Genomic DNA, 27875 nt, shown 5'->3' on the forward strand with positions numbered 1-27875 from the left:
TTTACTCCATTTTGTAGGTGAAGAATGCACATCCTGGGGAACCAGAGTGACTTAGTGAGAGGATATTTGAGCGGATTTACAGGATTACCTTGGATTTAGGTTCCTTTGAGGCAAGTTTTAGGGAAGTGAGGCTTGGTTTGCTCTGAATTGGGCACTACTCAGGTATGGTAGAGTTCCAGGGACTCAACTGGGACTTTAATTAGCACAGGAGACAGTATGCCCTCACACTGGCCTGCATTCGGGTCCTGCTCGTGGCTCTAGCAGTGCTTCTGTTCATCTGCGTCAGGTGTCATGGGAACAGTGCTGCCTTTTCTTTTTGCCCATCACTGTTCCACTGCTCACACTGTGATCCTGTGTGTGATTTTATGCTCAGTGGGATGCTTCATGCACACCAACAGAACAAAGCTCGTAGCAAACCTTAATACTCACGGCTGCTGGCTAGCTGGCTCTACTTCTCAGGGGTCTTTTTCTTACTTGCTACTGATAAATAGCTAGGTTGTTTCCTGGTTTTTATTGGCACAGGTTTTCATGTTTTTTTGACATGAACATTCCTGTTGCATGGACATTTGTGTACATATTCAGATACTATAAGTTCCTTGAACTGGGTCCTATCAAATGACATTTAAGGCATCATAGAATTTGGTTTGTAATCAGTTGATTTATATTGATCTCCAATATTTATTTCTACCAATACCAACAGGGCATTTTAGCCAAAAATAGACTTACATTTTAGATTTTTGTCTGATAACTCTACCTCATGTTAATCCATGTATTTTTGAGCTTAAACATTTCAGTCTTTCTTTTTTTAAACTGCAGTTTTCTTATTTTGCATATTATGTTCTTAAGTTTTAAGGGATCTTTATATGTCATGATAATAGTCCTACTTTATATTCATGGCAGAAATAAATTTGTGGAGAAATAATATATTTCTCCTGTGACCTGGTATCTTTCATTTGCTTAGAAATGCGCTTATTCCTAATATTATTAAAACTTTATTAATCTTCTAAATTATCTTATATTTCCATTAAAATATATAGATAATAGATCTATTGGATAATGCTTTTGTGTGTGGTGTGAGAGATTGATTTTTTTCCAAAAGGCCTTGTATCCCATAGCATTTGTTAATTAGCACATTTATTTTACACTAATTGATAATTCCATGTCCTTTCTTAAATTCCTACATATATATCAGCCTCCAGAAAAATTTCATTCATTAGTATTTACATAATTGCTTAGGTTAACTCACATCCTATATTCCTTGTGTATGGTATACCAACTGAAACCCATGGTAAGCTTAATGTGTATTGCTGGTAAGCTAGTCATTACTATGTGGATAAAATTCTATTTTTGCTAATGAGTTTTGTGTCACTAATCATTTTATAAATGTTCTGCCAGCTGTATTTGTCATTTCATGTTTGTCTTTTAATTCAAAATTATATAAACCAGTAAAATATGAGTACAGACCTTTTAAACATTTCCTTATGTAACACTTAATCATGCAGTCCATTTTTATAGCTTAAAAATGTAAGGACAGAGATACAATAGCACAAGGGAGGCACACATTGCCTGATTTCTCTCTGTGTGAGATGGAAAGAAACATAGCAGGGGAATAACATTTGCCCAGAGGAGGCAAACTGGTTTCTGGAGGGACAAGCTGAAAGTGTCTCTCTTAGAGGCAGGCTGGAGGCAGCACGGAGGGAAACTGGGGGAGCTGGTGACTGCATGAGTCTTGGAACATCGTATGTGCCTGAAACTCAAGTAACTTTGCAACTTTGGAAGTCCCAGGGATATTTAAAAAATAATTTTTTTAAACCTGTATTAGCAAAATGTACATTCTTAATAGTCTGAATGTAGTATTTTCATATCTCTGGCTGATTTGGAACGTGCCATGGTTTTTTCCAATTTAAAAATATTAGCCATTGACTTGAACTGCAAGAGAAGGATGTAGATTACATTACTACTACTAATTGTCTGTTGCTAAATAACAATTTCCTTCAAAACCAGGTTTCTTGGAACGACAGATGTCGCCTCCCAGGGTTGTGTAGGGGCGGGCATCAGAGAGTGCTGCACTGGGCACTTTTATCTAAGCTTTCTCCTGAGATGTTGCCAAGCTGCCAGCCAGGACCGCAGTGATCAGAGGGATAGAGTCACAAAATGATTCCCTCCTGGGACCCTAGTTATTGGCATGAAGGTTTCTCCTCCTGTGGGTCCACCACGAGCAGGCCAAAAGCTAACGAAGAGAACTTGTGACCTTTTGTGACCTTGTTCAGAATGTTCTATGCCACCTCTTCTGCCGTGCTGGGAGTGGTTCAGTGGCCCACTCATACCCAGAGCCCAGAGCACCTTTTCTTGTCAAGGAAGGCATGTGTGGCACTGCCCACCGTTATTCTGGGTGCCGGCCTCTCAGGAGGTCAGGGTTCCTCTCTAACGTGTGCCCTTCTTTCAGGACACCGCCTTGGGAAAGCCGCGAGAGGTGTTTCGACTTCCCACGGATCTCACGGCCTACGACAATCGCCTGAGTGCCTCTGTCCATTTCACGTCCCCGACCTGGGTCACCTTGTCCGACGGCACTGGGCGACTCTACCTCATCGGGACTGGTGAACGTGGAAACAGCGCTTCCGAGAAATGGGAGGTGAGGGCACAGTCTATAACGCAAGCTGATTGGCAGGTGTGGTGTGCATCAATGAGGCCAGAACAGTTTCATAGCCCTTTTCGGAAATACAAACATTTTTGGTCTGGTTCTTTGAGGCATCTTGGTGTTTTATTGAGGGCTCCCTTCTATATACTCTCCAGGAATGAAATAAGAAGTGCCCTCTCGCGTGTTTTCCATCTAATTCTGGTTTTGGTAGAGGGGCAGGGGAAGGTTTGATGGTGCTCAGGGTGCTCAGGGCTACTCCCACCGTGGTGCTCAATGGCTTCTTGGCAGCGCAGGTATCAGACCCGGGCCTGATGTGTGAAGTGCTGGAAAGAGAAGAAAGAAGACTGCCTGCTGTCCCAGAGCACAGCCTCTCAACATGATGCTGGTGGTGCATATCAGCAGTGCCACAAGGGAGCTGCTAGGCATGTGTGACAGGCTGCAGACTTCTCCCTGCACCAACAGGAGTGATCCCCCAGCACAGAGCCAGTAGTAGTTCTGAGCACTGCTGAATATGGCTACAACCTCTCTCTCCCCAGAGATACTTGCCATTTCTAAATTTGTGTGTATTGGGGTCTTACCCAGTGATGCGAAGGGCTTACCCCTGCCTCTGTACTCAGGGACCACTCCTGGAGGGCTCTGGGGACCCTGTGGGATTCTGGGAATCAAACTGGGTTGGCCACATGCAGGGTGAGTGCCCTACCCTGCTGTGCTAGCTCCCTGCCCTTTAATTAATAAATTTTCAAGTAATAGGATGTGATTCCAGATCAAGGTTGTTTTTTTTGTTTTGTTTTGTTTTTTTATAACGGATTTTTATTCTTTAGTCAGTTTGGTTTATTTTTCAGTTAATTCTGTTTTTAAAACTATTGCTTTCATTACTGAATATGGCCTGAACCATTGCCACCCCCATAAAGAAAAGAAAGAAATCAGTCTTAAAATGCCTCTGTTTTGTACTTAATAAAATATAAGACTATTTTGGATTGTGTTTTTATGGTATGAACATTGTTTTAAAGATTTTTATGTGTTTGATGCTTAGACGGGCTGGAGCAATAGCATAGTGGTAGGGCATTTGCCTTGTGCGCAGACAGCCCAGCCGATCCGGGTTTGATTCCTCCGCCCCTCTCGGAGAGCCTGGCAAGCTACCGAGAGTATCTCGCCTGCGAGGCAAAGCTTGGCAAGCTGCCCATAACGTATTCAATATGCCGAACACAGTAACAAATCTCACGATTGGAGACATTACTGGGCCCACTCGAGCAAATCGATGAATAACGGGAAGACTGTGACCGTGATGCTTAGATTGCTTTTTTTTTTTTGGGAGTTCCCTTATTAATATTGATAGATGAATAAAATGAAATCATACCAGAATCTGTAAACATATTGAATAAAACACACATGGAACTCTCCAGGATACGAACCTGAGAGTTGTCTTCAATGATTTTACACCATCAGCAAAGAAAACAAAATCAAAAGTAAACAAGTGGGATTATAGCAAACAAAATATACAAATACCATTGTAAAATATCATACACTTGAAAAAATCATTGGCAGTCATGATACTCTGAACTTTTTTTGGCTTCAAACTAACGCATTTGGGTTGGTTGAAGTGATTTCATGTTTTTCACCTTCCTGTATCCTTTTATGGTGTCTTTTTACATTGGCTCTGGAGTTGGCACTATGATTTTCTTTACACAATGAAAAAGCAGTTGACTGAATTAAGTAAAGCTTGAAAAATCATTTGCATTTTAATTACCATTAATATGAGAACAAACCTAAGCAAACCTAGTAAAGGGATGTGACAGGCAAAGGGGTGACAGATAAACTGTCCCTGTAAGGTCTCCTAGACTCACCAGACTAACTATGGATGCATGACAGACCCCAGTCTAGATCAGCACAGCCATCCTGTTGACCCTTTAGCTCTTGAGATATAATAACTAGTTTTTGCTGCATTGTTTTGGAACATGAAACTGTCAAAGCTAATTGATATATTTTCCAAATTTCTAATCCCCATCCAGCTGTAACAGACTAGCAACCCTGATTGCACCACTGCAGAGGTTCGGGGTAGAGCTATTCACATCTTCATATACTAATCTATGATGTGCAATGCAAAGGCTATCCTGCAGCAGCGCTGCTACGAGTATCAAAATTAGCAAAACCCTCTTTTCTGCTTGCCCTTCACCTTTAATTGCATTGGAGGAAAAAAGAAAGTTAAAGGAAGCCTGAGCAACCAAGACTAACTGCGTATTGCAAAAGAAGCCATTAGATTGCTTTTTAAAAAGCAACTTTATGGATTAGAGCGAGAGCATTCAATTCAGTGGGCTTGAAGGCATGCCTTGCATTAAGTACGCTCATGCCTTGCATTAAGTATGCTCCGGTTCGGTTTGTTCCTTGGCACCACATGGTACTTTGAGCACTAAGCCCCAAGCATAGAGTCACGAGTTGTCATGGAGTACACTGCTGGGCATGGCCTCAAGACAGACCAACAAAAAAGCTTCGTTATTAAATAGGTTGAATTTTATCTTAAAATGTGCTAATAACACAGCTCAGAGGGATAGTTAGATTTGCTGAAGCAAATAATTTGCAAGCTGGAGTCCAGATTCTGTCCCCAGCACAGCATAGTACCCTGAGCACTGAGCCAGCAGTAGCCCCAGAGCACTGCTGTGCGTGGCCCCCAAATAAATTAAATATCAGAAAAAGACTTTGTTTTTGAGAATAAAATACTGATCTGTTTTCTAGTTCTTTGACTTTTGCCTTTGTAAACTTGCGGAAAACTGAGAAAGAAATTAAAAACAGCCGGAGGGAAAAAGCAGATGAGTATGTAAACGCGCGCGCGCACACACATGCACACACACACATTTGTATGCATACACTTGCGCTTGTGTAGAATATCCACAAACTAGATGAAGAAAGCAAAAATGCATCAAATGAGACAGATGAAAAGAAGGGAGAATGAATATTGATCTGCTCATGGCCTGTTTTTTTATAGTCCATTCTTCACTTGGTAGTTTTTTTCTATGAAATTGGACATTTTAGTTTTTTATTTTAGGGGCTGTTTGATATCCTGTTTTCTTTGTTTTTAAGCCGATAATATTGACCAGTTTTCTCTCAAACAAATAGATATTTTTGGTTATTTTTTTCAGGAACTGGTATTTAAGCCTGTACCCTTTAAAGGCTTTTTCCTTTAGAGATGAGCATTTGAAAAATCATTATTATACTTCAGGTCACATGGCATCATGGTGTTATGGTTAGAGAATTTCAATTGCACAGCGGGTAGGGCGTTCGCCTTACAAGCGGCCAACATGGCCGACCCGAGTTCGATTCCTCCGCCCCTCTCGGAGAGCCCGGCAAGCTACCGAGAGTATTCGATATGCCAGACACAGTAACAACAAAGTCTCCAATGGAGACGTTACTAGGCCCGCTCGAGCAAATCGACGATCAACGGGAGGGCCTTTACCTTTACCTTTTTAGTAAATAGTATCCACATTTTTGGATTATCATAATTTTATGTGTCATTTTTATCTGCATTTATGTCATATATACTGTTGTGAGTCTGTTGTTTCTTTTTTGTAGATTATGTTTAATGAAGAGCTTGGGGAACCTTTTATCATAATTCACAGTATCTCATTGCTGAAAGCTGGAGAGCATTCAATAGCCACCCTTCTTCTTCGCATCGAGAGGGAGGAACTGGATATGAAAGGAAGTGGTTTCTACGTTTCCTTGGAGTGGGTCACTATCAGTCAGAAAAATAAAGGTAAAACAAGAGAACTCTTTGTAAATACTCTTTCCTTTTCTTGTGTATAGGAGAATGGTTTAATGTTAGGATTCTAGAACCTGTTTCCCAGTGGCATGGGTATGCATAGCTAATTTCTTGTGAGGTATAGATTATTGAAAGGGATTAATTATCTTCTGTAGTCAGACTTTTGTATAGAAGGTGGTTTCTCTAATTTTTTAAAGAATATAAAGTACATATTTTAATATTTAAAATAGGTATTTTCTTCCAAATGTAGATGTTCATGTGTGCACATACATATAATACAAATTATGTATTATAACATCACTATCACCCCGTTGTTCTTCAAATCACTCGAGCGGGCCCAATAACGTCTCCATTTGTCCCTGTCACATGCAAGTGTAGCCCGATGACATATTGGAGACTCCTTCAGGGTCAGGGGAATGAGGACCATTCATTGTTACTGTTTTTGACATATCGAGTACTCCACGGGTAGCTTGTCAAGCTTTGCTGTGCAGGCGGGATACTCTCAGTAGCTTACCGGGCTCTCCGAGGATGGAGGCTTTGGGGGCAGCCTCTAATCACCATTACAGGTGTTCCTAGTCAGGCATATAGGCGGGTATGATACTCTCAGTAGCCTGCCGGGTTCTCTGAGAGTGAGAACTAGAGAATAAGAGGTCGCACGGCCACAAACGTGGCCACGCACTTCCAGGAGCTTGGTTTTAGAGTCTCTGGATGGCCATTGATGGGGTTACATGGCAGTTGGTGGGTGTAACTGTCTAGCGACTGGAAGTGGGGGAGCTGGGTGGAGGAGGCCCAGTCCCAATCCGAGCAGGCTTGGAGATCTCAGCCCCGGGTCCCGCACACCTGGGTTCCTCTGCCAGTTCCTCATCCAAGCATGTGGAGAGTGGTCTCAGTTATTATAACTGAAGGATAAATTACACAACCAAGATGGAAACAAATACCTTTATTTCCGTACATCCCAACTGTGATATGTCTTAAATCAGACTGAGCTTTGCTATTTGTTTCTGCCCTTAGTAAAACTATCAGCTATAAGCCTGGAAGTCTTAGCTCTTGGTCCAGTTGAAACTGTCACCCTTCCAACTTGGACTTTAAAAGTCTCTTTTTCCCAGATTTTATTTTCTTTAAAAATAGTCTAATCAGATTTGACTGTATTTGAACTAGAAACTCTTCTTTTTTAGATGGTCACTCATATATTAAATTTTTGGCTCAAAACTAAAGTCTAATGTGTAGCTGGTCCAAAAGTCAACCAGGGATTCAGTCAGAGTAGAGAGAAATTGCTGAACCTGTCCTCTCTGATTCTCTTTCCTCTGAGAGTCCACCACCCCCTCTCCAGCACCTGGATTGCCCTGAACCAGTGCTCTGTGATGAGAAGGACAGCAAGATAATCTCTGTCTTGGTCACTCCACATAGCATTGACTGTGACTTGTCTTCAGACAAAAATCTACTTATTCTGTGATACTTTTGGTTGTATTTGTTTTTCCCCAAGAAATGATTCCTTTCCAAAATCTGTCTGCCTAATGTTTTCAGATTTGGAGTTTCTGTATATAGTTCCATTTAAAGTAATCTGTGCAAAGATTGTATTAATTCAACCCTACTTAAGCACCCTATGCTCTGTTCTTATTTTGAATCATATATGTAGAATATATCTTCAGTATTAGAATTATTGAATAAAAGGTATAAAATTCAAAAAAAAAAATCTTTTTTCTTTGTATGAGGATCTTACCAGGCTGGAGCGATAGCACAGTGGTAGGGCTTTTGCCTTGCACGCAGCCAGCCTGACCGAGCCAGGTTTGATTCCTCTGCCCCTTTTGGTGAGCCCGGCAAGCTACCGAGACTATTCCATATACCAAACACAGTACCAACAAGTCCCAAAATGGAGACATTACTGGGCCCGCTCGAGCAAATCGAGCAAATAAACAGCGGGAGGACAGACCTTGCCAGAGCTTAGTGTTTAATGACTCACCAACTTCTTTTTATTGCATTTGAGAACTAAGCTTGTTTCCATGATGACCCTTTATTTTTCTTGCTAGCTCTTATGAGCTTAATTAACTTATCAGTCTTAAATTATCCCTGAGCTCCACAGAAAACCATTTCTTTATTATACCTGCTAGTTTGCAGTCTGAGATATTAACACTGGTTTCTTAAAGAGGCTTTCATATTTGCTTGAAAATGAGTATCCTTTCAATCACCCTCTCTGACCTCTCTGACCTCTATATAGGCTGTATTTGACTCTGCCTGCACTTGCTCACATGTAAAGTGCACATGTGCACAATCAGAATAATTAATCAATAGGTTAAGGGACTGGATAGATAGTACAGTGGGCAGAGCCCTTGCCTTGTACTTGGCCAACACTGGTTTGAACCCCTGTGCCCCATCAGGAGTGATCCCTGAACACAGAACTAGGAGTAAGCCCTTAGTACCACTTGGTATGGCCTGGGCAGGGGAGGGGGGCAGACGGGGGGAGAAATTGAATATTTTTCCAGAAAATAAACTTTGTTCTTTAAAATGTTCAATGTATTCTTGCCTGTGTAGTTTCATCAAGAGGAACACAGGAAGTAAAAAACTTCTGGTCAGATGTTGGGTGTTGGGGCTAGATGTTGACAATATATGTTTCAGTAAAATCAATGGGTGCTGAAATAGAAATTTAAACATGTATTTCAAATGCATTTTTAACCATATAAAATACAAAATTTAGGGACCAGAGTGATAGTGCAATACACAGGGCATTTCCCGTGCACATGGCCCATCTGGGTTCAGTCCCCAGCATCCTATGCCCTATACCTCCAAGCCCAGAGCCAGGAATTAGCCCTGAGTACTACCAGGTGAGGCACCAAAACCTAATTGAGTTAATTAAATAAATATACAGTTTGCTCTTGCTCTCAGAGCAATATATATATATATATATATATTATTTTAAATAAAAATAATATAATTTTATATATGCCTATATAAAAATAAGGCATAGATTGTACTTTGCGGATTCCTTCTTTAGATAATAAAAGCAGCTTTAAGTTTTGTTTTTTTTTTTTTGAAGTTCTATTTGTAGATTTAAGTTTTTTAAGATGCCTAACTCAACATTTTTAAGGAGGCACCGTCATACATGCTCCTCCTCTTTCTACAAGATGTTTGGGTCTGAGACAGCTGTAGCTTGACCTGCAGGTGTATTGAGTAGAATGTTAAATTTATATTTTGTGTTTATATAAGTTGAAAAATATCTCCAGTACATGTTAAGGATCGCTTGATCACTTGACTTCCCGTTAATCGTTGATTTGCTCGAGCGGGCGCCAGTAACGTCTCCATTTGTCCCTGTCGCGTGCTAGTGTAGCCCAATGGCATCTGTTCGCTCTGGGAACACGAAGAGCCTCAAACTGATCATTCATGATCTTGATGAAGAAGTCGGACCACCTGGTAGGTGGGTAGCCACACGGTCTTTTGACATCCCGTGGGATCCAGTCGGTAACGGTTCTAGTCCAGTGGTTGTCTCTAAATCTCATTACGTGACCAGGCCATCTGAGTTTTGACACCTTGGCAAACGAGACAGCGTCCCTGATTCTTGATCTTCGATGGAGATCAGAACTCCGGATTTTTTCTCTCATTTGAGTGAAACGTGATACTCCAAGCATAGCTCTTTCAATTCCTCTTTGAGAGATCCGTATAGCATTCTCATCCTGTTTGCATATGGCCCAGGTCTCTGAGGCGTATATTAATGCAGGAAGAATAGTGGAATCAAAGAGATGTGCCCGGAGCCGGAGGTTCTTCGTCCTCTTAGCTATTTCTTCAATGCTCTTGAAGGCATTCCAAGCCGCTCTCTTCCTCCTGCGCAGCTCAGGTGCCAGGTCATTTGTCATGTTGACTTCTCGACCTAGGTACATATAGCTGTTGCATTCGGAGATGGTCGTTCTGTTGAGAGCTAATGGGGCGTCAGGAACGAGGCTGTTTCTCATAAACATTGTCTTTGTAAAATTCAGCTGTAGTCCTGCCTTTCCACACTCACGGTCAAAGTCGGCCAGCATTTGTGCCGCTTGGCTGATGTTTGGTGTTATTAAAACAATGTCATCAGCAAAGCGGAGGTGGTGTGGTTGCCGACCATCTATCTTCGCTCCCATTCCTTCCCATTCCAGTTGTCGCATGATGTTCTCGAAGGTGGCACTGAAGAGTTTCGGTGAAATGGTATCACCATCCCTCTCAGAGAGCCTGGCAAGCTACCGAGAGTATTCCGCCCTCACAGCAGAGCCTCGCAAGCTATCCGTTGTGTATTCGATATGCCAAAACCAGTAATTACAATGGGTCTCATTCCCCTGACCCTGAAGGCGTCACCATTATGGCAGCTTGAGAAGGATGAGAAAGGAGAGGCCAATAAAATCTCAAGGCCTAACTAGGCTGCCACAACGCAGGAAGACAAAAATGATCATCTGTACTTTAAATGCACGTACGCTAACATCAGATGCATCCATCGAGGACCTGATGTTACTAGCGCAAAAGATCAAGTACGACATCATTGGTCTGACAGAGACAAGAAGGCACCAATCTCATCATGCCGTTTTTGACATTGGAGAAGAATTGTTCAGCATGTTAAGGATATTGAAATTTTTTTTGAATTTTAGAAGAAAAGTTCAATTTTAATTGAGCACTTACTAACTTTATAGGATTTATTTGAGATCTTCCAGGTTGTGTGTGTGTGTGTGTGTGTGTGTGTGTGTGTGTTTTCTGCATATGTTAGGAAAGCCATCCTCTAAAGTAGTGTCTAAATTTGAGTCTTTTGAGGCAGTTAGAACATTTTATCGTGTACTTAGCTGATAAGGGATAAATAAGAGTTTGTTCGAAGAAATCTCTCCTTAAATATAAATGAAATTAACATGTGACTGTAGGATGTGAGGATTTAGAATATAGTGATATTTTAGATGTACTCTTATATATAACTCACGATATTGAGTGTATTTTTGTCTACTGTGAAAATTACAGGCTGGAGCAATAGCACAGCAGGTAGGACATTTGCCTTGCACATAGCTGACCCAGGTTTGATTCCTCTGTCCTTCTTGAAGAGCCTGGCAAGCTACGGAGAGTATCCCGCCTGCATGGCAGAGCCTGGCAAGCTACCCGTGACATATTCAGTATGCCAAAAACAGTAACATCAAGTCTAACAGTGGAGATGTAACTGGTGCCCGCTCGAGGAAATCGATGAACAAAGGGAGGACGGGACAGTGCTACAGTGAAAATTACAAATAACTCACATTAATAGAGTAGCTGTGTAAATAAAGATAGTGATTCAGTTGGAATACTTGAATACTTTTTAAAAAAATAACCCATTTTTATAGTGAAATAAATTCACTTAATTTATGAGAAATAATAATGTAGCAGTATATTTGTATATAAAAATAATCTCAATCAGACACATCTTAAGGACACTCACTATAGTAGCTAAGACATAATCTATCCCAGTGCTTCTCACTATATGGTTCTGTGGATCCTCGCAGTGTTCAGAAAGGGGCTCAGGTAGCTTGATTGGGGCCAACCGGAAGGTTGTGGTTTTCCAAATCACAGGAAGAAAACAAGGTTGGAAGGAAGTTATGTCAGAGAAAGTTCACAGAAAACTGGCCCATACCCTGCTGTTTTATCTTCAGTTTGTGACTCTTTTCAAAAGATTTCTGCCCTCTACCTGCTGACAAGCAGTTCAGGAAAAGGTCAATCCTCCAGAAAAAGGGGATTTCAGGCAAATCCATTAAAGGTCTAGAGAACTGCTAGATCTTGTAGCAGAAATTGTTCAAGAGGGACAAGGCCCATAGATGTGTCCATCAGTGTGGTCACAAATACCAATGTGTGCCTCTTCAGTGCTTGAAGTGTGACTAGTGTGCCTTTGACATGTGGCTGTCGAACTTAAGCACTGAATCTCATGATTGACAAAAATAATTGCCACAGGATGGCCAGCCACATCGGACAGTGTAATCCAGAGCAAACTTGGTCAGACCCAGAATTGTACAATAAGGACTTTCACAGAAAAGTAGGCTTGTAAACTTTTTTTTATTACTGTGAAAAGGTTTATAATAATGTTCCTTTTTAGTTGTATTTGTATAAAAGTATCTTCAAAATATTTTATGGTATATTTTTTTATCTATGATTTTTTTATGAAAAAACAATCATTCTCTAATGTTCTTCTTTTACTTTTTTTTAAAAAAAATTACTTTTTTTATTGAATCACTGTGAGGTAGACCCTTACAAAGCTGTTCAAATTAGGTTTCAGTCATAGTGTTCCAACACCCATCCCTCCTCCAGTGTACATTTCCCAGCACCAGGGTTCCCAGGTCTCAGATTCCCTCCCATCACCCACCACCCCACCACCCCACAACCTGACTCTATGGAGGCTCTAATCTCTTTCTCTCCTCTCTCTCTCTCCCTCTCTCGTGCTCTCACTATCTCTGACATTTGTTCTAAAATATTTTCTTGCAGATAGTAACAAATATGACATTGTGAGGCGCGACCTTCTCCGTGGCAAGTCAGTTCCTCATTATGCCGCCATCGAGACTGACGGGAATGGCCTCATGATTGTCTCCTATAAGGCCTTCACGTTTGTTGGCAAAGATCTTGAAGAAAATAAGGATGAAATCATGTCAGAGAAAATCAAAGGTGATTTTACTTTCAGTTTTCATAATGTATATGTATTTGTTTGTGTCTTTGTTTGTTTGCTTTTTGGGTCACACACGGCGATGCACAGGCATTACTCCTGGCTCATGCACTCAGAAATTACTCCTGGCGGTGCTTGGGGGACCATATGGGATACTGGGAATCAAACCCGGGTTGGCCGCGTGCAAGGCAAAAGCCCTACCTGCTGTATTATTGCTCCAGCCCAATGTATGTGTATTTAACACAGAAATTCCCTAGCACCTTACATGGAGCTCAGAGTCGGGGAAGCCCTGCACTCCGCCAGGTGTGGCCTACAACCCCTGCCCCTTTATCACCCCCTGCAAAAAATAAAAAGTTATATTTATGTTTCGTTTGACTTTTCAGACAATTACAGGTATTACCAGTTCAGTAGGTGCTTAGTTTTTTCTTTACATTTCCAAAAATAGTCTTTTGTAAAAGATAGTGCTTATGTCAAAAATTATATATTACACAAAATACATTTTAAAACTACATGTTAGCTCACTTGAGTAGATGTTAATAGAAATTTCTTGAATGGATACTGTTGTTGATACTCGAGATGCCAGCATGTTTCATATTTTATTTAATATCTTTAATGCCAATATTAAAGGTACTGCTCGAGCGAGTTGCTCGAGCGGACCCAGTAACATCTCCATTGTGAGACTTGTTGCAGATAGTAGCAAATATGTTAAAGATATTAACCTTTTAAAATAAGCCAAAAGCATTTCTTTACAAGGTATTCTAATATTCATAACTGTTGTATTTAACCCGAAGAAATTTCCATGTATGCATAATCACTTTCTTTGAATGAATAAATTAATGAATGAATGATAATATTTTAGTATGAAAAAGAACTTAGCAGTTTATACAGAATGAATTTTTTTTATTTTTTTAATTTAAGTTTTAAAATTTTTTATTAGTGAAACACCATGAGGTACAGTTGTAGACTTAGAGATTTTTGTGCTTGGATTTCAGTTATACAATGATCAAATACCCATCCCTCCACCAGTGCCCATTTCCCACCACCACAGATCCCAGTATTCCCTCCCACCCCCCATCCCCCACATCCCACCCTGCCTCTGTGGCAGGGCATTCCCTTTTGTTCTCTCTCTCTCTTATTGGGTGTTGTGGTTTGCAAAAGAGGCAATGGGTGACAATCATGTTTGGTCTATAGTCTACTTTCCGCATGCTTCTCCCATCCTGGGAGGATCCTCCCAACACCTTTATTTGGTCTTCCTTTCTCTATCTGAGCTCCCTTTTCCCCTAACATGTGTGGCTGGCCTCCAAGCCATGGAGCAAAATTCCTGGTACTAATCTCGGCTATTCTTAGGTGTTTGTCTCCTATTTTGTTACTTTATGTTCCCCAGATGAATGCAATCTTTCTATGTCTGTCCCTCTCTTTCTGACTCATTTTACTTAGCATGATATTTTCCATGTAGTCCCACTTGTATGTAAATTTCATGACTATGCAGAATAAATATATTTTAAAAATATTTAAGGGAGCATACCTGTTATCATTGTTTATGGCTGTTTGTATTTGTTTTTGCTTTGTTTTGTTTTTGGGGGGTCACACTTGACTGCTGTACTCAGAGATCATTTGTAGCAGCCTTGGGAGACCATATAGGGTGTCAGGGATCTAACTGAAGTCAGCTGTGTGCAAGGCAAGCACCCCACCAACTATACTATGGCTCCAGCCCTGTTCTTATTTTTAATAACCAGGAACTACTTTATTTTCTTTGAAGAACTTTTAATAACATTTAGCAGTTACACACATTGCCTTTTTTTAACTCAACCTATTTAAAATAGTTTCTAGTTTTACATATTTATTACTTTCTAAAAATAATTTTTGAGAATTGTTTGAAAATTGCGTAAAATAAATATTTGAAAAAACATTTTCCCTACTCTTATAAAAGTATATGGCTCTTGTCATATTTATGTCTAAGGTCCCTTTAAAGAAAAATTTTTTTGCAAGGGAGGGGGGCACTCCTAGCTGTGCTCGGGGCTTACTCCTGGCTCTGTGCTCAGGTGTCAGTCCTGCTGGGGCTCAGGGGACCCAGAGTGGTGCCAGAAGAATCAGCTTGGGTTGGTCATGTACAAGGCAGGTGCTCTAGCTCTACCTGCTGTATTTTCCCCAGACTCATTAGATCTTTTTTTGAATAAAGTCTGTTCTTTTGAGCATGTTGTTAGTTTATTTTCTGTCCTTAAAATTCTTATTAAATGCTTTTCTTTTTTTCTCAATAGAACCTTTGTATTACTGGCAACAGACCGAAGATGATCTGACAGTAACAATGCCACTTCCGGGAGACAGTACTAAGGAGGATATTCATGTACAATTTCTGCCTGATCACATTGACATTGTAGTGAAAGGTCAGGGGATTTTGGATGGAAACCTCTATTCATCTGTTGATCATGAAAGCAGTACATGGATACTTAAAGAGAATAATAGGTATTTCTATAGTTGTGCCATATTTAAAATTTCATTTATATTTTTATTCTATCTACAGTGGTTGTGTCAAAGATGAGGACTGTCATAGATGAGTGCTATCATAGGTCAATTTGAATTGCTAATGATTTTACTTAAGACAGATTGAAAGTCCAGTTTCTGTGTTAAAAGAAAAAAAAAGTCAGGCTTAAAAATACTGGTATTGCTTGTATTATATAAGAGTAATTTCAATAATAATACGGAATTTGCATTTTTAAAAGTAAATAGAGGGACTGGAGAGATAGCATAGCGGGTAGGGCATTTGCCTTACACGTGGCTGACCCGGGTTCGATTCTCAGCATCCCGTATGGTCCCCTGAGCACCGCCAGGAGTAACTCCTGAAGTGCAGAGCCAGGAGTAACCCCTGTGCATCGCTGGGTGTCCCCCCCCCAAAAAAAAAGTAAACAAAAACCGCATTTTTTAAACTAAATAGAAATTTTTTTTCTATTAAATCTACTTACTAGATAAGATATCCCCATTCTTTTTTACTAGATAAGATATCCCCATTCTTTTTTTTGGTTTGTTTTTGATTCTTGATTTTGGGTTGCTTCATGCAATGCTCAGGGATTACTCCTGGCTTTACACTCAGGAATTACTCCTGGCAGTGCTCAGGGGACCATATCAGATGCTGGGGATCAAACCTGGGTCAGCTGCATGCAAAGGAATTCCTTCCCTGCTGTGCTCTTCTCTCTGGCCCCTGTATTCCCATTCTCTAAAATTTAAGATACAGAAAAGGGTAGAAGGGTGCATCTACTATGATATGCCTTCTTCCAACCCAGGCCTGGCACACATGAAACAGTATTGCTAGAAATTATATATACATCTAAAGCCTCACATGTGCAAAAATACATGTGGAGGTTAAATTTAAGTGGAATAATTAATATAGTTAATATTTCTTTCAAAATTGTTTATAGTAATACGTTAACTACTTACATTTCTTTTATTAAAGACACAAGAATACTATGTGTAGGACACTAAAATAAAACAAATACATAATACATTTTTTACTTTATTAAAACAAACATACAAAAATCCCATTTTTTTATATCAAAACTAAGGTTTTCATAGACATCAGTAAGAAAGTAAGTGTGAGAGAGATAGTACAAGTGGGTTGGGCACTTGCCTTATGTGTGGGCTACCAGGGTTCGATCCCCCAAGCGCTGCCAGGAGTAATTCCTCAGTGCAGAGTCAGGAGTAAGCCCTCAGCACAGCCAGACAAAAAATATTGTTATTCAGTCCGTAGCACGGTCTTCCCGTTGTTCATCGATTTGCTCGAGCAGTAGCAGCCCAGTAGCGTCTACATTGTAAGACTTGTTGTTACTGTGTTTGGCATATCAAATACGTCAAGGGGAACTTGCCAAGTTTTGCCGTGCGGGGCAAGATACTCTTGGTAGCTTGCTGGGCTCTCTGAGAGGGGCAGAGGAATCGAACCTGGGTCGGCCAAGTCAGCCACTGTGCTATTGTTAGTCATCCCCCCCAAACAAACAAAAATATTAAACAGTATTCCAATCCAGCAAATGTTTAGGAGAAAATTTATTTTCTGCAAATATTTTCAGCATTTTATACAGAAATATGGATCACTCTTACCTTCCTGTTGAAGTGTTTAGTATTTTATGTTAAAAAAGATAACTCCAATGATATGTGATTGGTATGTATGGATGGAATCCATGGCTGAAAGAAATGTATGCTTTTCTATACTCGATTTACTAAATATCTCATTTTCAAGTCCTCTCAAACCTATATAAAATAGACTAGAGTTTGTGGCTTTATATTTCTTTTTGATTGAACGATTGGTAGTTATTATGTTAGTTTTAAAATGTAGAAATCAAAAAAATGTAGAAATCAGTTGTTTTAAAATTTTTTAAAAGGTGTATTTACGTACTAGATGTGTAAATTTATCAGTGGTTTAGAAATTCCTTATATCTGACATTGTCTGATCACTACTGGGTAGCAACTAAGAACAGTGTTTGTACTTCTGGTAACAGGGTAGAAGTTCTTTAATGGTTCTTCACATATATTTCTGTAGAGAGGCAGAATAGTGAGTAGCGAAGAACATGGACCTGGAGCCAACTGCTTTACTAGCTTAATGATCATGTCAAGTTATTTATCCTCTCCGTGCTTTTTTTTCTTTCTTGTGAAATGGAGATGATGCCGCTGCTTACTTTATGTGGTTTTACTGAGCAGTAAATGAATAAAAACTTGTGTAGTGCTGAAAATAGCACCTGGTCTGTGGTAAACGTGGTACTTCATAAGCTACTATATTATCTTCGTCATCATCACGATCAACTTTTAACTTTCTCCTTAGAAAATGCAGCTAAATCTGGACATTGTTGATTATGGTGGCAATTTTCAATGCTAATGATAAGAATTCATGTTATCGAAGATACTATTTTGTACAGTTTCAAGATAAATGGTTCCAGAAAGATTTAAAATACTGTAATTCATGAAGCGATGATAACAGCTTTGGAAAAGAATAGTGGATAAGTTTGCACGTTCTGCTTGATAATTAGCAATAATCATTCCTGTGCTCTTGGCAGTTGTTTGCTTGTCCTTATATTCCAGGGCACGGGTTAGTGTGGCACACGCATGCTAAACATGGTACCTGGCACCATGGCCAGGCCATATCCTAGTTACCCTCATCCTTAAGTTTTCTTCTATTATAGCAACAACTGCTCTCAAATAGTTTACTTGGGTTTTGCTTTTTTAGGAAGCACTTGGGCAACTCCCTGTGCTCGTAGTCTGCCCAGATTCAGCAAACTTCTCATCTGATGCACTAGTCCAGAATTTCAGGTGCCTCTAGAAGGTCCTTTTGTTGTGTATTTGGACATTGTGTCTAATGACTTACGTGTATACAAAATTAAATCTAAAATAGTTCAACAGAGACTGCATTAATCTGTTTATATTTCTGATTTTAATTTTTTTCTGATGCAGTCCTGTCCTGTCCTCCCGTTGTTCATCGATTTGCTCGAGCAGGCCCAGTAACGTCTCCATTTTGGGACTCACTGTTACTGTGTTTGGCATATTGAATATGTCATGGGTAGTTTGCCAGGCTTTGCATCTTTCTGATGCAACATTTCTTTAATAGCTGAATCAGTAATACAGTCAAGAGACTGTAGAGATCATTTGGGGTTAAGATGTCTGTCTTGCATGCAGCCACTTTGTTTGATCTCTGCCACCTCATAGTCCTCTAGGTATAGCTAGTGCATTCCTGAAGGCCCCTGACCACAGTTGGGCTAACCCAGGTAATCCTGGCCCCACAGAGCTGAGCAGCACCTCATCCTTGGACCCTCACATCAAACTGCAGGCCTGATGGTCTAAGAATTATGGGAGGCCCAAGCTTTAGATTAATATTCATATATTGCAGCTACTAGTTTGTGAAAGTGAAGGCAGTTTGGGCTCCACAGACAGAAAGGTATCTTCAGTTAAATGCTTTTCTAATTCTTCGTGCTTTTCTTCCCTGACCACCACCACCACCACCCTTCCCCCCGATTCTGTGAAATAGCTTGTAGATCCATGCTGCTCCTACTTTTGTTTACTTTGGCTCAGTAGCACACTGCATGCCTGAACTGCAGTATTTTGTGGTCATCTTACCTGGTCCAGTCACTCCTCTCATCCTGCCTTTTGACAAAGCATTTCTATTGATGCTTTCCTATTTATTAACTCTAAATGTTGACTTAGAATTGTAAGTGATCCAGCATCTGCAAATCTAAAATGAACTTGAATCTTGGTAAAATATCATCTGGATGCCAGTGGGATCATTTTACTTCTAAGTGTAAAGGGTGTTTTTTTAATTATGTGTGAATGTAGGCAAGATGATTTAAATTTAGTGAATATTTTTTAAGCCATTTTGCGCTGTATTTCCGTCCCCTGTCCGTTCTTCACTTTCACTTCATGAAGTTTGAGTCTTCATCTTTAAGATGTTTTTAAAGAGAAAGAAAACCCCCTGGGAAGAAGCCCTCAGGTCATAGATATGAGGGTCTTGGAGCTCAGCTGGGAGGATGATCATTTCTGTGGAAGAGCCTTCTATTTCCTATTACAGAATTTCTATCGTTGCCAAATGTAAAAATCTCATTCTTCACTTCTATTTCTAGCTTAGAGATTTCTTTGATTAAGAAGAACGAAGGACTGACGTGGCCGGAGCTCATCATTGGTGATAAACAGGGGCAGATGCTAAGAGACTCAGCCCAGTGCGCCGCCATAGCTGAACGCTTGATGCATTTGACCTCTGACGAGCTGGTAAGGAACTTCAGGAGTGGTGTGGCTGGCCAAGAATCCAGGAGTCTGTTACGTGAGACTTTTCCAACGTTATTTCACTTTTTCTAAAAGAAACCACAGCCGACCTGGTGTTTGCACCTGATGTGAAGTTGTCACCTTCTGTACATTCTGTGTGTGTGTGAGCTTCTCTTAGCTGTGTGCTGCGTACATGACTGGTCAGAGCTGGAAGGGAAAACACTGAGTTTTGCAGTCTAACCTAGATTGTTCTATTTTATTATTTCAGTTTTCTAGCCAATCTTAGATTGTAACAGGATGTATATATATTGTGTCATGTGCTGCAATTATTTTTGATTGACACGGTACTTTAATTATTACAGCAACAATACAGTTGAATTCTGAGATTTTGAGGAATATGTTCCAACTCTGTGAACTCTAAGATAATTTGAAGAAGCTTTACAAATACAGCAGGGCACCCGGATTTTAGTTTTATATTTTAATTTACCTAAGGTAACAGCACATATGAAATGTCTGGCATACTGCCATCTGTAATTAGAACATATTGGGAAGATGATTTAAAGAATTATTTATACTGCAGGGTTAGTTGCATCCTAAGGCAGAGGGAAGGATTGGAATATCAAGAGTCCAGGATTCATTCATGATAAAAATTCAGCAAAATGGGAATTGAAAGAACTTTCATCAGTACAGTCAAGGCCATTTACCACAAGCCACAGCAAACATTATATTAGTGGGGGAAAACTAGAATATTAAAAATGAAAAAAAAATTAGTCAAAAGAAAATTATAGCTAAATGTATAGATCAAATTTCAGATTTGCTAGCAATAACTGAAAATTTTAGAAGGTACTGGAATTTATTTGTTAAGACGACAAACTTCGTTTTCTGAAGTCTTATTGTAGCCAACACACTGCATTGCCGTAGATTAGTTCATACATTAAGCACTTACTGTGATAGAGTGCTGGGCATGTAATAGTAGTTTATCATATGAGAAGAATCTTGACGTCTGCATCTGCAGCTAGTTTTGTGGTTTTCAAATTTTCCTTGCTGAAAATCCTTGATTACAATGCACTGTGAAATAGAAATGACTAATGATGAAAATTGGCATTCTTGTGATCATGGGGCAAAGTATATTTCACGGTTAAGTATGATAGCTAGGTCTAGTTATAATAACTTTTATCTAACTTCTAACTGTGCTGTGAGTGGTGAGTGCTTATCTTGAGAGACTGAAATTTTGATGCATTTTCATCATTTGTGATTGATAAGCCCAGTGGTTGTATTATAGCATTCTTTTTTGCATACTACTAATTTGAGTTTACTAGTGTTTTATTTAAGAGGTTTGCTTCTGTGTGGAAGAATTTTATTTGTTTTCTTTTATTTTTAATTTTTTTCTTTTTTTTTTCTTAATTTTTTTTCTTCTTTATTTTTTATTGTGAGGAGGAATTTTGATATATAGTTTTGTCTCTGCCACCCGCATCCTCTTCACCCCCAGTTCTTCGGGCAAGGTCAAGCTGCCTTTATACAATGTGTATGGATTTGCCTCCATACATATTTATTTCTGTAAGAGATTGTGTGGACTTATTTCTTCATTTCATTTCATTTTTTTTTCATTTCTTCATTACATTGTTAAAATTATAAATTTAATAAATTCTTCATTAGATTGTGGAATTATTTCTTCATTAAATCTTTGTTGAATTTTTTCAGTGACACTCTCTGAACTGCGGTTTTCTTTCTTGGGAAAGATTTTTGATTGTAGGGTACGGGGCTCCCAGTTGATGCTTAGGTGACCTGGCTGCCCTTCCTGGTGATTTGGGGGGGCCCTAGGCTGCACCTGGTGTTGCTGAGGGATCATGTGCCAAGGCTCAAACTAGCTTGGTCGCATGCAGGGTATGAGCCTTTTCTCTTAGGCTATGTTTCCCTCCTGGGAAATATTTTTTGTTTGTTTTATTTTTGTTTTGTTATGTTTAGGCAAAAATCAGAGGGAAACATATATATATATACATTTAAAATATATAAAATATATATAATATATATGTGTGTGTGTATAATATATATATATATATATCTCGGAGAGCCCAGCAAGCTACCGAGAATATCCTGCCTGCATAGCAGACCCTGCAAGCTACCTGTGGCGTATTCGATATGCCAGAATCAGTAACAATATTGGGTCTCATTCCCCTGACCCTGAAAGAACCTCCAATACGCAGCGTTGGGAAAGATGAGTAAGGAGGGGCTGTTAAAATCTCAAGGCTGGGACGAATGGAGACGTTACTGGCTCCCACTCAAGTAAATCAATGAACAATGGGATGACAGTGATGCAGGGATAGGGTGTTTTGCTTATGGGACATACCTTTGATGCTCAGGACTTACTCCTGGCTCTGTGCTAAAGGATCAATCCTGGTAGGGCTTTGGGGACTATATGTAGTGCCAGGGATTGAGCCCAGCTCTGCTACATGCAAGGCAAGCACCCTACCCACTGTAATAAAGCTCTGACCCTCCTGGGAAAAATTTTTATTTATGAATTTAATTTTCTTAACATATGATTATTTGAGACTTTTATTTATTTATTCATTTTCAGTTTTCAGTTTTATTAATCCATACTTTTGTATTGACTATTTTCTTCCTTTTCCTTTAAATTAATTCTGCTCTGGTTTCAAAGATGAAAGCTTGGATGGTTAATTTTGGCATGCATTTTTATTTCAATGGTACTTTAACCAATCCCCTGTATTTTCAGCCTATTTTAATTGCATCACAGATAGATCTGATGCAGATTTTTTTTAATGTCTTCAATCTATAGTTTTAGGAAAATAGCAAAGTTTCTTCTCTCCCATTCCTGTATTTCTGTGATCTTGTCTAGTTGAGTACTGATTGCCTTGGAAGTCACTGTCACTGTCCTCCCGTTGTTCATTGATTTGCTTGAGCAGGCCCAGTAACATTGTGAGACTTGTTGTTACTGTGTTTGGCATATCAAATACATCAGGGGTAGCTTGACAGGCTTTGCTGTGCAGGTGAGATACTCTCAGTAGCTTGCCGGACTCTACTTCGATTCCTCCGCCTTAGAAGTAAGCCTTGTAATTTTAATTTTTGTCCTGCCATCTTTAACATATATCTGAAGGCCAGGATGATAATACAACAGGTAGGGCACTTACCTTGCACATGGCCAACCTGGGTTGGATTCCCAGCATCCCTTACAGTTCCTCAAGGATTGCCAAGAGTAATTACTCTGTGCAGAGCCAGGAGTAAAGTAACCTCTGCCCACTGCTGGTTTTGGCCCCCAAACCAAAATAAGTAAAAAACAAAAAACAAAAAACAAAACAAAACATAGGGATAGCTGAAGGGGGAAGGAAGGGAAAGAAGAGAAAGTATCTAGCTTCTGCATTCTTCTGGACATCCTTTTCCTTTTCAGATCGCTGGGCGTATTGATCCCAACTCATCAGCTGTCATTTCCTTCTCAGTCAGTGGCAGCAACTACTTCTTTTGACTTTTTACCTGGAGAAGAGCACCACATCTGGGTTCCGGGGCACAAACAGATCTAATAGAGCAAACCCTCTCAGATTCTAGGTGTCCTTTCACGCTCTTCTGCCATTGTGTTCAGTTCTACATACATCTTATGAACTGCTTGAGTGGTGCAGTAGTTGCACAGTATGTTTTTATTCCTTCATCTAGTGTCTTGACATACATCCCTCCAGCCCCCCCATGTTTTATAAATTTCTTACTCTCAGCCATTTGGTACTCTTAGAGAGATCAGAACTATGATTTACAATGATTGTCCACTGATCTATATGTTTGTCATTTTACTTTGTTACACATTTCTTTGTGTCAATTCAAATTTTCATCTCATGTCAGTTTTCTTTCTTTTCTTTTTTTTTATGGCAGTTTTCTTGCTGAAGAAATCCCTATAATATGTTTTTGTAGTACAAGTTTGCTGGCGATAAATTCATCTTGTATCTGCAAAATACCCATCTTTCTTTTTTTATGTTATGGATATTTAATTCAGTGTTGACTTGTTGACATCTAGGGTTCTTCTCCCCCCACCGTGGACTACCAGATATTCTTTCTTTTTTACTGAGTTTACTATAAGTTCACTGTTTCTGTCTTTTAAGTCTATTCCTCTCTAGACAGGGGTGTAGAACCTCTGGCCTGCAGGCTGTATAAGGCCTGAAATAATGTAATCTGTCCCGACCACGTGTTTGTCATTTATTGCCAGAAGCCTGTTTGCCTTTACTGTATTCATTCTAACATGAATGATGTTAGAAATATCTTAATTGCTCCTGTCAAGATAAATGCTTCCTCACCCCTACAAGTGTTTTTCTCCCTTTGATTGCTTTTCAGGTTTTTATAATTGGACAGAAGGATATGTCTCTGTGGTTGATGCTTGCCTAGTATATAGAAAGCCTTGGGTCAATTCTTCATGACATCCCCCTCCCATCCCACCAACCCCTCAAAAAAAATACTTATCATTACTTTTCAGTAATTTTGTTAAGTCTCTTTCTGTGATTCTCTTTTTTTTGGGGGGGGGGGGGGTTGGGGACAGGTTATGCTTGGAGTTCTTTGATCTAAATCTATAGGTTTACAGTTCTTACCAGAATAAAACTGGTGAGAAATATCTTTTTTTTTTATGGATATATTTCCTGGGACAGAGCTCAGACTGGTTTAGGTCAGAGTTTTCAGGGCTCACTGGGTCACACCTGTAATCTGACCGGTTTTACAAGGGACCAATGCTCTGGGACCCTGCAGAGAAGGGAACCAAACTCAGCACTTTGCACGTGGTGGGCATGGGCTCAGCCTCGTCGATTGCTTCCCCGACCTCTTTTTTGGGTGTTTGTGGATTTTTCTTAATCACTTTTCTTATACGTATGTATGCCATTGATAATGCCCCAGAAGTCAGTGGGATCTTGTTTTCATGGTTCGCTCTGTGCTGCATTTTAGGTATTCACTTGGTTCCAAACTCCCCGGTCTTCTGCAGTGATTAAACAGCTCTCAATTTCGTTCCTTTTTTTTTTTTTCCATTTCACATACTGATTTTTTTTAAGGTTTTTGGGCCACACTGAGTGATGTTCAGGTCTTATTTCTGGCTCTGTTCTGCAGAACTACTGGTGGCAGGACTTGGGGAACCCTATAGGGCATCAGGGATCAATCCCTGTCATGTGGAAGGCAAGTGCGTACCCACTGTTCTATCTCTCTGATCCTAAATGTTGAGTTTTTATAACTTTTAAGTTTCTCAATATGTTCATGTTTGTTTTTACATCTTTGAACATTTGGAACATATTAATAGTCGCTGTCTTAGTATACTTCCCTGCTGGTTATTCATTCTGCCATTTCATGTTTCTATTAGGCTTTTATAGGTCATGGATTAGAAATTTAGGTTATTTGGTGTGATTTGGTTTGGTTTGGTTTGGTTTGGTGTTTGGACCACAGCTGGCTGTACTCAGTACTTGCTCTTGACTCTGAACTTAGGGATCACTCCTGGCAATGGTTAGGGGACTGTATGGTAGGCCGGGGCTTTTACTCAGGATGGCTGCATGCGGGACAATCACTCTGCCCATAGTACTCTCTCTCTGCCCCCAGAAATATAGATTTTAATTGTTTTAATATATAAATGTTTCAAATTTAGATTATATTCAAGAAAATTATAGTCAAGAAAATATTCATTCCTTAATGTTGTTTTTTTTCCCCCTTTGTTTAAGAATCCAAATCCAGATAAAGAAAAACCTCCTTGTAATGCTCAAGAGTTAGAAGAATGTGATATTTTCTTTGAAGAGAGCTCCAGTTTATGCAGATTTGATGGTCAGACATTAAAAACTACGCATGTGGTAAGTTCTTGATAGCTTTCCTAAAACTGTGTGAATTGAATAGAATTTACTCAGATGTGAACATTGAATGATCAAAAATGTATTTTGCAAAGCTGATTTGTTTGTTTGGTATTCTCTGTGATGTCATTCCAACACAGCATACATAGCATATCTTCATTTCACCGGCATTCACACATGAAAGTGTTAAGTTTTTGTCCTTCTGTCTACTGATAACTTTTATTCAACTTTTTTTTTCTGTGCAGGTATTTAATATCCAGTTGTGAACTTGCAATGTATATTAATCACATCTTTTTTCATTCAACATTATGAAAAGAAGCACTTCATGTTATTTCAATCTCTGGTTTAATGGTTGGTTTTTACTTTAGTATTGTCCGTGTTTGTGTGTGTGTGTATGTGTGTGTGTGTGTGTGTGTGTGTGTGTGTGTCTTTCTATTTGCTCTACAAGTACATCTTTAATCACTTTCTAAAATCCCTTTATTCATGATGCCAGTTTTTTTAAGTGGCTATTTTTGCATGAAGCCTTTCTGTTTTCAAAAGTATTTAAACTCTGGGTGACTAGAGTTGGGGTGCACAGCCCTTTATTAACAGAGTTATAGAAGTTAAAGTACCATACAATTGGGTTCTGATGTATGGCTTTCCACTTAGATTTTCATTTGAGTATTTGCCGTGATTGCCTAGGTCACTAGTCTTTACTTGCCCTTCCACTTTTTAAAAGATCCTTATCAATTAATTTGTAAGTTACAGGATATTGTTTTAAAGTGTTGTTTTACTGTTGCCTTTTTTTTTAAATGTTTTAGTCTTTTTTTTTTTTACAACGTTTTACTGATTTGTGTGAACTGTTAAAAACTTGGGAAATTTTTTGATTAAAACCTCAAGAGATTTAAAATGGCTTTCCTCTCCCTTGGAACACATTTGATATGTACTATTCTCATTCTTAGCATTTGCAGTTATTACCTAGATCACAGCATCTTTACCTGCCTTCTCAGGTTTTTAAAATGTATTTTGTTAAAGCACTTTGATGAGCAAAGTTACAGAGTTGGTTTTAGACAGGCAGTGTTATAGCACTAATCCCCCCCCCCCCACCCCCGTGCCATCTTCCCTCCCAAGTGTTCCTAGCTTCCCTTCCTGTACCTTTACCCCCAAACTGCCACCTTGACAGGCACCTTTGTAAGCAATAGTTAAAGTTTGGATCCCATGACTTCAGTGTTGTTAACTCTGGTTTTGATATTTAGCTGTATTCCTTTTTATTTGGTCACACCCAGTATTGCTCAGAGGTTATTTGGGAATCATGCCTGACGGTGCTTGGGAACCATATGGGATGCTGGGGATCAAACCCCATCTGGGCAAATGCCCTACCCACTGTGCTATCATACTATCACTGTACCTGAAAGTCCTTGCCCCCTGCTCCCCTGTCCCCCTCTCATGTTTCTTGTCATCTGTCTTCTCCCTTCTCCCCCCTCACCCCCCGCCACTCTCTCTCTCTCTCTCTCTCTCTCTCTCTCTCTCTCTCTCTCTCTCTCTCTCGATTCCTTTCCTTTTCCTGCCTGTACTCTGGGACTGAGGATGGTCTAGTTTTTTAAGATCCTTACTAATTGTTCGTAAGTTATTGGTTTTGCTTCAAAGTGTTGTTTTATTGTTGACCCTTTTTCGTGTGTATGTGACGAGCTTTAAAATTTGTATTAATGTGACTCACTGATTTGTGTGACTTGTAAAAACCCTGGAAAAATCCTTTCATAAAAAACCCCAAGAGATTTGCACTTCTCTACTACTGATACTTCTGTGTAGTCACACACAGAGAAGTCTCTGCAAGTATGACATCCAGTTTCTATAAATCCCTTAGGAGTGAAGTGACATCTGGTTGGTAAATATAGGAAGAAATATCTAGCATATTCTGTTTAGTTCTCTGAGACCTTTTCTCTAGAGAGCTAGAGGTTTCCAGGAATAGTTTCCATTGCATCTTTAAGGCAGCCAGATAATTTAATTTTAAATTAATTAAAATAGTTAAGTAAAGTAAAGTAAAGGCCCTCCCATTGATCATCGATTTGCTCGAGCGGGCCCAGTAACGTCTCCATTGGAGACTTTGTTGTTACTGTGTTTGGCATATCGAATACGTCACAGGGAGCTTGCCAGGCTCTGCCGTGCGGGCGAGATACTCTCGGTAGCTTGCCGGGCTCTCCGAGAGGGGCGGAGGAATCGAACTCGGGTCGGCCATGTTGGCTGCGTGCAAGGCAAACGCCCTACCGCTGTGTTAGAATTTTATTAATTTTAGTTAAAATTTAATTAATTTTAAATTAATTAAATAATTCTGCTCACTTAATCACTTAATCACTT

The 27875-nt window shown here is 39.6% G+C and overlaps 1 protein-coding gene across 1 annotated transcript in view; it reads left to right on the forward strand.

Moving 5' to 3' along the window:
• The window catches only part of NUDCD1 (NudC domain containing 1), a 77728-nt gene that overhangs the window by 39534 nt on the left and 10319 nt on the right, over positions 1-27875 (forward strand). The window contains exons 3-8 of the mRNA XM_056110710.1: positions 2447-2632; positions 6203-6383; positions 12831-13007; positions 15264-15468; positions 19596-19740; positions 25419-25544. Of these exons, the coding sequence (XP_055966685.1) occupies positions 2447-2632; positions 6203-6383; positions 12831-13007; positions 15264-15468; positions 19596-19740; positions 25419-25544 (1020 nt within the window). The remainder of the gene's footprint in view (positions 1-2446; positions 2633-6202; positions 6384-12830; positions 13008-15263; positions 15469-19595; positions 19741-25418; positions 25545-27875) is intronic.

Source organism: Sorex fumeus, unplaced genomic scaffold, assembly GCF_029834395.1.
Source record: "Sorex fumeus unplaced genomic scaffold, SorFum_2.1 ptg000002l, whole genome shotgun sequence".
Classification (NCBI taxonomy): domain Eukaryota; kingdom Metazoa; phylum Chordata; class Mammalia; order Eulipotyphla; family Soricidae; genus Sorex; species Sorex fumeus.